This window comes from Aegilops tauschii, chromosome 6 (assembly GCF_002575655.3).
Source record: "Aegilops tauschii subsp. strangulata cultivar AL8/78 chromosome 6, Aet v6.0, whole genome shotgun sequence".
NCBI lineage: Eukaryota > Viridiplantae > Streptophyta > Magnoliopsida > Poales > Poaceae > Aegilops > Aegilops tauschii.
The window spans coordinates 332,278,470-332,289,700 of record NC_053040.3 but is presented as its reverse complement, the minus strand read 5'-3'; the positions used below and the strand labels follow the sequence as shown (position 1 = coordinate 332,289,700).

Sequence of the window (11,231 nt, the reverse complement as noted above, 5' to 3'; positions counted from 1 at the left end):
ACGCCCGCCATCCGGAAGAGATCACGCCATACATGCCCCATGAACACCGGGTCCCGGTCGCTGACGATCAAAGAGGGAAACCCGTGGAGGCGGACGATGCCTTCGAAGAAGGCACGAGCCATGGATGCGGCAGTCTGGGGATGGCCGAGCGTGATGAAGTGCGCGTACTTGGAGAAGCGGTCGACCACCGTGAGGATGACGGACTTGCCGCTCACCTTGGGGAGGCCCTCGATGAAGTCCATGGAGATATCAGCCCAGACCTGAGAGGGCACCTTCAAGGGTTGTAGCAGACCAGCCGGCCGCAGTGTCTTCGTCTTCTTGTGCTGGCACGTTACACAAGACCGCACTCAGTCTCAGACCTGGGCTCGATCACCGGGGATGTAGAAGTCAGCGCGGAGACGGTGGAGGGTCTTCTGCACACCCTCGTGGCCGGCCGAGTGTGCCAGCAGCAGAACCTGGTGACGGAGGTCGCCGTGGTCCGGCACGAATAAAAGGCGCCTATGCAGGAGCAAGCCATCCCCTAGGCGCCACGGCTCCTCCAGGTCGCCGGCATGAAGGCGCTGCCGAAGGAGCTGAGCATCCAGCGTGTCCGCGGTGGCCCTGCGGATGTCGGCAAAGAGAGCGAAGGAGGGCCCCAAGTGGATGCAGAGTGCCGCCCCATCAGAGTCGTCGACGGCTGCGTCGTGGTCGGCGTCGCGGCGGGAGAGGGCGTCGGCCACGGTGTTAAGGCAGCCCGGACGATACTCGACGGTGAAGTCGAAGCCAAAGAGCTTGCTGATCCACTCTGCGGCATGGTAGACAGCCTCTGGTCCAATAAGAACTTGAGGCTGTAATGATCCGGGCGAATCCGGAACGACCGGCCCCAAAGATAGGGCTGCTAGTAGCGCATGTCCCACACCAAGCCAATGAGCTCCCTCTCATAGTCGCGAGCTTAAGATGGCGCGTGGCAAAAGGCCGGCTGAAGAACGCGAGCGGTCCGTCGCCCTGATGAAGGACGGCGCCGAACCCCACATTGGAGGCGTCGTGATCCATGATGAACGGCGGTCAAAGTCAGGCATCTGGAGACGGGACCCGTCATGAGGGCCCCCTTGAGAGCCTCAAACGCCTCTGTCGCCTCTGCATCCCAGGCAAAGGCGTCGGAACGCAGCAGGCGCGTGAGCGGGGACGCGATGATGCCGAACTCCCGGATAAATTTCCGGTAGTAACCCGCGAGGCCCAGGAAGCCACGGAGAGCTCGTGGTGAGTGCGGTGTCGGCCAGGCCGCGACGGCCGCCACCTTGTCGGCGTCCATAGCTTCCGGACTCCGTTTTTCAATAGTTTGCTTGTCCCCCAAGATAAAAAATCTTTATATACCCCCCGAACCTGTTAATCACCGCATCACGGAGAAATCCTCTGTTTTCTTTTCCTTGCTGTTCTGTCAGATCCCATCTACCATGGCCTCTTCAAGCTCCTCCAAGGATAAGTTCTTCAAGAACGTCATCAACCAATATTTGTGGGAGGTGGTGCAGCACCCTCAGGTCATCTAGATGCATGAGGGGGTGCTTCACCTTCACGATGTGCCATGTCCCAAGGGGACGGACACCGTGGAGGCCAGGCTTGAAGCCATGGGACAAGATGTCTTCCGCTGCAAGGGGATGGTGGAGCGTGGACTCAATGCCAATCACCTCATGATCACGGACCTCTCCCGTGATCTCAAGGTGGATGGCAAGCCCTTGAAGGACATCGTCTTCACCCTCAACGAGCAAATCAACTTCCTTCAAAGCCAGATATATGGTCTCCGAAACCAAGTCTTTCAATATGAGGCGAGGTTTAAAGGTATGAGTTTGGTTGATAGTTGCAGGACCCGTGAGACTCACTCCTCCTCTTATGATGGTGGACCACTGCCATGGAAATCCGAGGACAAGATCTCTTCTTCATCACTACCATCATCTTCTTCACCACCAAAAGAGAATTGAGTATCGGGTATGGGCACTCCCCTGGCTTCCGCCAAGCTTGGGGGAGGTGCCCCGGTATCATATCATCCCACTATCTTTTTGCCTTTACTTATTTCAGTTTGATCTTTTGCTTTAGATGAATAAAAGTTTAGTTCGATCCTTTCTTCTTTGAGAATTTGCTTAGTGATCTATCCTTGTAATCGTGTGCAAGATATATAATAAAGTTTGGTTTGAGTTTTTTCTTTCTTTACTTTCATGTTCCAAATAAAAGAAAAGAAATAAGGAAGAAAAAAATAAAAGATATAAATAAAAGGAAAGGAAATAAATCAAGAAGATCATCTACTAATCTTATGGTAGGTGATGACACCACATAAGGAAAAGTATAAGTAGAAAATTTTCTTAGAGATTGACAAACATAGCATTAGCCAATGATGCAACTCATGAAAGAATTAATAAGGGAAGAGAAGATTCACATATAAGTATACTATCCTAGAAATCTTTTGTGATTGTGAGCCCTCATCAAAATATTATATGCCAAAATTGTTGACATTGGACAAGGAAGACAACTTAATGGTTTATGTTTGTTTATATTCACATAGAAGTCATATTGTCATGGATCCTTTAACATGTGGTGCTTGCCCCAATCTTTGCTAGCAAAAAATTCCGCACTAAGTAGAGATACTACTTGTGCATCCAAAAACCCTTAAACCCAAATCTTATTTTCAAGTGTCCACCATACCTACCTAGGGATTGAGTAAGATCCCTCAAGTAAGTTGTCATCGGTGCAAAAAGGCAATAAAAATTGCTTCTAAATGTGTGAGATCATTTAGTATTAGAGAAAATTGAGCGTTGCACGAACTTGTGATGGTGAAGAATAAAAGCGACAGACTGCATAATAAAGGTCGCTATCACAATGGGCAATGCAACATGACGTTCTTTTGCACTAAGGGGTTGAGCATACAAACAAATAAGCGCATGGCAACCTCTGCTTCCCTCTGCGAAGGGCCTATCTTTTACTTTTATGTATTTACTTTTATGCAAAGAGTCAAAAGTTTTCTCTCTATTCCTTTTTATTTTTCTCCTTTGGCAAGCATCATGTGGTGAGGAAAGATCTAGGCACATATGTATAGTTGAATATAGATAGCATGAGTTATTATTGTTGACATCACCCTTGAGGTGAATTCGTTGGGAGGCGAAACTATAAGCCCCTATCTTTCTATGTGTCTGGTTGAAACGTTTTGCTCATGTGCACGCGGTGAGTGTTAGCAATCATAGAAGACTATATGATGGTTCAGTATGTGGACTTGCCTAAAGGCTCCGATACATGACCCTTCCTGAAAAGATGATGAATTGTAGTTGCAAAGTTGACTGAGAACATAGTTTGTTGGTTGTTAATAGAGTTTTGGCTTTATACTTCAATTGGGTGATGAAGTGTTACTTATTCATGAGAAGTATATGATATAAGTTCTATGATAAAAGTCTTATGTTTAATTTTGTTGCTGTTATAATAATCTACATGATGCTTCTATGTCTGTATTTTGTTTTTATCGACACCTCTCTCCCTAAGCATGTGGACATGTTTTTCGATTTCGGTTTTCTCTTGAGGAAAAGTGAGGTCTAAGCTTGGGGGAGTTCATACGTCCATTTTGTATCATGTTTTCTTACTGTTATTTATGATGTTTTTATCCATAATAATGCTTTTTGAAGTAATTCTGATGCCTTTTCTCTCATAATATGCAAGGTATACACCAAGAGGGAGAATTCTGGCAGCTGGAAATCTGGACCTGGAAAAGCTACGTCAAGCCACCTATTCTGCACAACTCCAAACAAGCTGAAACTTCACGAGGATTTTTTATGGAATATTTGAGGAATATTGGAGCAAAAACTACCAGAGGGGGCCCACCAGGTGGGCATAACCCACCTGGGCGCGCCAGGGAGCCCAGACGCGCCCTGGTGGGTTGTGCTCACCCAGGCCCACCTCCGGTGCCCATCTTTTGGTATATAGGTCATTTTGACCTAGAAAAAATAAGGAGAGGAATTTCGAGATGGAGCGCCGAGGGGCAGGAGCCCTTTTGCCCTCCAGTGGAGCGATTCCGCCAGGGGAACTTCCCTCCCGGAGGGGGAATCATCGTCATTGTAACATCCCAAATTTTCAATTTGGTATGTTATACATAGATCATCATTGCATAGCATGTTTTATTGACAAATCCTCGATAAATCCTAAGCAACTCAAGGACCCTCGGAGAGAGTTGGGGATTTTTCTCGAATTTTCATATTTGATTTTCATCAAATATTAAGACGAGGATTTTGGTTTTAACTATTTCTCTCCGGAATAATATTTCATTCTAAAAATAAACGAGAGGAGAAAATATGACTTCTCCAAAACAATTGAAATACTGGAGGAAAAAAATGTTAAAATAATTTATTGGAATTAATTTTGGATTTTATTTGCTATTTTTATTGCATTAAAAATATTGCATGTTTTCAAAATATTTATTTTGTGTTAAAACAATGTTCACCCTATTCTAGATTTTCTAACTAGACGGGGAAAATTTATTTTATATTTTTCCGACTTTTATTTATTTTTCTGTGAATTATTTTCCGCGGAACGTTTTAAAAAAAACTGCGCGCGCGCCCGCGCTGGGCCGAGCCCAGGCCGCCGGTCCACCCCCGCGCCCTCTCCTCCTCGCGCACGGCACGGCCGCCGCCGCCGCTCGGAGTCCGAGCTCCGCACGACCCCGCCGGCGCCCCCTTCCCCAAGCCACCTCCGACCCCCCCATATAAATACCTCGCACCCCCTCCTCTCACCTCACCCGCCACCGCCGCATCGCACCCGCCGCCGCCCGCACCGGAGCCCGTGCCGCCGCCGCTTTGCGCCGCCGCCGCCGCTCGCCGGAGCCGCCGCCGGAGCCCCGCCCCTCGCCCCATGCCGCCTGACCCCGCCGCCCCTCGCCTTGAGCCGCCGGAGCCCCGCCGGTGCACGCCCCCAACGAGGTACCTCGCCGCCCGTTCGGTTGCCGGTTTTCTTTTAAAAAAACCATTCGTTTAGAAAAAACCCTAGATCGGTTTTTTTTGGTTTTATTATTTTGCGAGCGTTTACCGAACCGTTTGTTTTAACGAACGCGTTCGTCGGTTTTTCTCTGTTAACGAACGTTCGTTCTTTAACCGTTCGTCCGTTTTTCTTTTCGTCGGATTTTTCTGCGATTATCTCAGATTCGATTTCGGATCGAATCTTCGTTTCTGTTTAACTTCTCGCTCGTTTATCGGAATCAGGCGATTCAAGCGCCTAGAGTTTCGTCTCGAAATTCTCTTTCCGTTTAACCTACTCAAACAAGTTTTTGCTACAGTAAAATTTGACCTAGATCCAGATTAGTAAACGAAGCTATTTTCTTTCGCCGTTTGACTTTCGTTGCTTCTTTCGAGTTGATTCTTTTTGCAAACCAGAGTTCTTAAGTTGGACTTTCTGGTTGGATCTTTCATTCGAGTTTTACCTGTGCATTAGATGAGTACTGATTGTATGCTTGTTTGTTTGCGATAGAGTACCCGGAGTGTGCCGCTTGTTACTTCGAATCGCTAGGTTTTGCGGATCATCAGCAAGGCAAGTAACACTTTGATCATACTTTTCATACCCAGTTTTATTGCATTAGATCTATTCCTCAAACACATTGCATGATTAGGATCTAATTAAATTGTGGGTACTGGGAAGTAGTTGAGGTAGTACCTATTACCTGTTTTCTATTCAAACCCTTGGGAGTTACTTCTACGTTGCTTTTATTATTGCCATGCTATGCCCGTAGACGTGGATCTGGGTTTGAGAGATGTTCATGACAGATGTGAGATGTTTATTAATGGTTAAACTTAAGGTGGCAACTAAAACTCACATCTGGGTGTATTGAGGCACCTGGAGAACCCAGTGTTGTCTGATTTTATAAGGTCCGCCACCCAGGCTCAAAGGGATCATAAGATTATTCATGCTAGAAACTTCTGTGTGCAGCCACAAGCTATTATGGGCTCTAGCATAGTTGAGTAGGTCACATGATCTCTTGAAGAGGTGGGCTAGCAGATGTAGGGGAAAGTAGGTGTACCGGTCCACCCGGAGTAAAGAGTGATTGTTCCTGAAAGACTGTGTCTCGGTCATCCGTTTCTCAAACATCATGCAGTGCGAGAATCAAGTGGAGGCGATCGAGTCTTGTGGGGAAAAGTGCGCAAACCTCTGCAGAGTGTACAAACTAATCATGGTTAGCCGTGTCCCCGGTTATGGACAACTTGAGTATCTAGTACATGGATTATCATTTGAATCTCATCACCATGTTACTTTTAATTAATTTTGTTGGGTTAATGATGACACCTAATTGGGATTGAGTTGGAGGTACCTTCTCAATGTTTCACAACCACCATGATAGTTAAATAAAATTTATTCCTTTGAAGTAGGATAAAATTGGCTTTTCGCAAAACTGTAAACATAGAGCTTTCCACCAGCCATATATGCATGTAGTATAGCATTATTACTGTTCATTATTCTCTATGTGTTATTTTGCCAGCATATCCTATGTGCTGACCCGTTTTCGGGCTGCAACGTTTCATGTTGCAGACTTTTCAGACGACGAGTAAGGTGCCTTAGGTCGTGGTCTTATACTCAGTGATGCCGCTGGAGTTGATGGACTCACTTATCTTCCAAGTCTTCCGCTGTTATCGTTATTAGATGGCCTTAAGCCATGTTTATCATACTTAATCTCTTCGGAGATATTCGATGTAATAAGTGTGTGATTGCTACTCTGTTATAAATCCTCCATTTGTACTGTGCGTGTCAGCATTACTGATCCAGGGATGACACTGGTGCACAGCAGCACAGACCATTTGAGGTCTGGTCGCTACAAAGTTGGTATCAGAGCACACGCTGACTGTAGGACACGACCACTAAGCTTAAGCCCTAGAAAGCTTCTCTCTTCTCATTTCTGACCCCTCTCCACTTTCTACTCTTTTAGGAATGGCGGATGCAAGGAGCAAGTTCATGCAACCAGATGAAGGCACGCCGTTTGGTCGACACTTGAAGGAAGTCACCAAGTACTTGAACATAGGAATACCAAGCATCACCGGAACCTACAACGCCACATTACCTGAAGAGGAGAGCTGGAAGATTCAAGTTCTCATTCCAGGAAGGACGTTTGTGCCAGTTACTGAACCCATAAGATTGGTTTTCGAAGCACCAACTTGGAGTTTAGGGAAGAGCATGGCCGCACACATTGCCATGGGACGCATTGGAGAAGTCTACCACCAGGAGCTTAAGGATACAATTTACCAAATTTGTGGACGCCGAGACGCGCAATGGGAGATGATCAGAACCAAGAAGGATGGATCAATTGCAGCTTTCATCCAGGAGCAGAACCAACATATTCGTCGCCAGGAGAACCAGATGTGCACGGACAAGGAAGAACTGAAGAAGGCATTAACGAAGATCAAAGAGCTCCAAGAAGAACTCAAGGGTACACGCGAGGATTATTTGGAAGAAATCAACGCACTAGTAGGGAAGAATGACGACCTGGAGAAGAAGATTGGAGTATTCATGGGAAATCTAGTGCCAAAAGCAGAAGTCGACGAATGCACTTGTCCGGATAACTACATCATCATCGACGACACCGACTCAGAACCAAGTGAAGACGACTGGGTTGATGAAGCTGGAGCAGACATCATGGAGTCTTCAACGGATTAGAATTTTTTTATTAGACCACCATATCAGTAGTAGTTTTCCCCCCATTCAATAGTATAGTTCAACCACTTTGTAACGCAAGTTAGATCGATTGTTTTGCCTTGTTTGAATTGATTGAGTGATATTGATTGATTTGTCTCATGAGCATATGGGTAGTGTTTTCTCTCTAGACCTCAATCTATTCTTAACTCTCATCTTTTCTAAACCTATCAGATGCCTCTGAGACACGACACCGGATTTGTTTTCCCGCCAGAGATCACCCAGTTGATTTAGCAACAGAATGCCCTGATGCAAGTGTTAGTGCAGAACCAAGGCAACAACAACAACAACCCACCGCCACCACCACCTGTTGATCACTTAGCCTGTTTCTTAAGGCTAAACCCGCCGGTGTTTTCCAGTAGCACCGAGCCGATTGTAGCAGATGATTGGCTCCGCAAAGTTGGAAGGGAGTTGACCACTGCAGGATGCACAGATGCGGCAAGAGTGCGTTTTGCCGCACATCAGCTTGATGGACCCGCAGCATCATGGTGGGAGAATTATACAGCCATGCACCCTATTGACACTGTCACATGGGACCAGTTTCAGCAAGCTTTCCGTACAGCTCATGTTTCAGCAGGATCTATGGCTATGAAGAAGCGTGAGTTTCGTAACCTACGCCAAGGAGGACGCACCGTAGGCTAGTATGTGGAGGATTTCAGTAAGTTAGCACGTTATGCACCAGATGATGTTGCTACAGATGCTGCCAAGCAGGAGAAGTTTTTGGAAGGACTGAACGATGAACTGAGTATGCAGTTGATGGTAGCAACCTTCAACAACTACCAGGAGCTGGTAGATAGAGCTCTCATGATTGAAGGGAAGCAGCAGCAGATTGAAAATCGTAAGAGGAAGTATGGACAAGGGAAGTACAATTCTGGAGCCCAGCAGAAGCCACGATTTACCCCGAAGCCGGGAGGACAGTTTCAGCATACCCATGGAGGAGGTAGTTCGTACAACCATAATGGCTCCAAGAATGGTAATGGGAATGGAGGAGGAAACGGACAAAACCGCACCAACCCATCTACCCCAACCAAGAGGGATCTAAGTCACATTACTTGTTTCAAGTGCCAGAAGACTGGACATTATGCAACTGATTGTCCTGAAGCCCAAAATGGAAATGGCAATGGAAGCTCTGGGAAGAAGCCGAACCCGTTCAACAAAGGACATGTGAACCACGTGAGCGTGGAGGAAGTTGAAGCTCAGCCTGATGCAGTAATAGGTAAGTTTTTGGTTAAGTCATTTACTGCAACCGTTCTTTTCGATACTGGTGCATCGCATTCATACATATCAAGGGGATTCATGAATAAGTTTAAGATGTCCACCCAAGTTCTCAAAACCCCTATGTTAGTAACCTCGCCAGGAGCAGAGTATATGGCAACCCAAGGATGTTTTCAGATACCGTTGGCCATTGGAAGGCATGTTTTCCCCTCAGACCTCATTGTTTTGGAATCGCAAGGTTTGGATGTGATTTTGGGAATGGATTGGCTATCGTTGTATGGAGGAAACATCGATTGTGCCAGCAAGACGATTTTGGGAAAGGATAAACATCGACTACATGACACTTCACCATATTTGTGCCTAAGGGAATGCATTGTGGAGTAGCAATTAGATGATGGGTTGCGAGAGTGATAGAAGCTTAAACCCAGTTTATGCGCTATTCCGTAAGGGACCGATTGGATCCAAAAGTTTAATGCTATGGTTATAATTCATTCTTAATACTTTTCTCGTAGTTGCGGATGCTTGTGGGAGGGTTAATCATAAGTAGGAGGTTTGTTCAAGTAAGAACAGAACCTAAGCACTGGTCCACCCACATATCAAATTATCAAAGTACCGAACACAAATCAAAGCAACATTGTGAAAGTGACTACATGAAAATCCCGTGTACCCTCAAGAATGCTTTGCTTATCATAAGAGACCGTTTTGGCCTATCCTTTGCCTCAAAAGGATTGGGCTACCTTGCTGCACTTTTGTTACTACTATCGTTACTTGCTTGTTACAAAGTACCTTGCTATCAAACTACTCTGCTACTTATAATTTCAGCACTTGCAGACATTACCTTGCTGAAAACCACTTGTCATTTCTTCTGCTCCTCATTGGGTTCGACACTCTTACTTATCAAAAAGAGCTACAATTGATCCCCTATACTGGTGGGTCATCAAGGCTATTTTCTGGCGCCGTTTCCGGGGAGTGAAGCGCCTTTGGTAAGTGGAATTTGGTAAGGAAACATTTATATAGTGTGCTGAAATTTATTGTCACTTGTTACTATGGAAAACAATCCTTTGAGGGGTTTGTTCGGGGTATCTTCACCTCGACCGGAACCACAATTAGCTACCCCTCAACCTACTGCACCTACTGAAAATATTGGATATGAAATTCCTTCAGGTATGATAGAAAAACTGCTAGCTAATCCTTATGCAGGAGATGGAACGGAACATCCTGATATGCACTTGATATATGTAGAACAAATTTGTGGATTGTTTAAGCTTGCAGGTTTACCCGGAGATGAATTAATGAAGAAGGTTTTCCCTTTATCTTTTAAGGGAAAGGCATTGGCATGGTATAGGCTATGCGATGATATTGGATCATGGAATTGGAATCGATTGAAATTGGAGTTCCATCAAAAAATGTATCCTATGCATCTAGTTCATCGTGATCGGAATTATATATATAATTTTTGTCCTCGTGAAGGAGAAAGTATCGCTCTAGCTTGGGGGAGGCTTAAGTCAATGTTATATTCATGCCCCAATCATGAGCTCTCAAGAGAAATTATTATCCAGAACTTTTATGCTCGGCTTTCTCGTAATGATCAAACCATGCTTGATACTTCTTGTGCTGGTTCTTTTATGAAGAAGACTATTGAATTCCGATGGGATATTTTGGAAAGAATTAAACGCAACTCTGAAGATTGGGAACTCGACGAAGGTAAAGAGTCATGTATTAAGCTTAAGTATGATTGTGTTAAATCTTTTATGGATACCGATGCTTTTCAAAAGTTTAGCACTAAATATGGACTTGACTCTGAGATAGTAGCTTCCTTCTGTGAATCATTTGCTACTCATGTTGATCTCCCTAAAGAGAAGTGGTTTAAATATCACCCACCTATTAAAGAAGAAATTAAAGAACCGGTACCAATTAAAGAAGAAACTATAATTTATAATGTTGATCCAGTTGTTCCTTCTGTTTATGTTTAGAAACCACCTTTCCCTGTTAGGATAAAGGAACATGCTAAAGTTTCAACTGTGGTCAACAAAAGCTATATTAGAACACCTAAACCTGATGAAAGAATTAAAGTAGAACCTAGTATTGTTATGGTTAAAGATCTCTTGGAAGAAAATGTAGATGGGGATGTTATTTACTTTTGTGAAGAAGCTGCTAGAATTGCCAAACCTGATAAAAAGGATAAACATAGACTTGTTGTTGGCATGCCCGTCATCTCAGTTAAAATAGGGGATCACTGTTATCATGGTTTATGTGACATAGGTGCTAGTGTGAGTGCTATTCCTTACACCTTATATCAAGAGATTATGAATGACATAGCACCCGCAGAGATAGAA

At 44.9% G+C, this 11,231-nt stretch overlaps 1 protein-coding gene across 1 annotated transcript; it reads right to left on the bottom strand.

Annotated features, from left to right (window-relative positions):
- Window positions 1-353: 353 nt before the first annotated feature.
- LOC141026067 (uncharacterized) lies at window positions 354-1,291 on the bottom strand. Its single transcript, XM_073502022.1, has 2 exons — window positions 1,072-1,291; window positions 354-805 (listed from the first exon to the last, which is right to left on the bottom strand). The coding sequence occupies exons 1-2, from the start codon at window positions 1,289-1,291 to the stop codon at window positions 354-356; spliced, it is 672 nt and encodes a 223-aa protein (XP_073358123.1).
- Window positions 1,292-11,231: the final 9,940 nt, after the last annotated feature.

Coding starts and splice junctions, on each gene's coding strand:
- LOC141026067 (XM_073502022.1), bottom strand. CDS start 1,291: ATGGACGCCGACAAGGTGGCGGCCGTCGCGGCCTGGCCGACACCGCAC. Junction 806..1,071: donor CAAGGGGGCCCTCATGACGG/GTCCCGTCTCCA, acceptor TTATTGGACCAG/AGGCTGTCTACCATGCCGCA.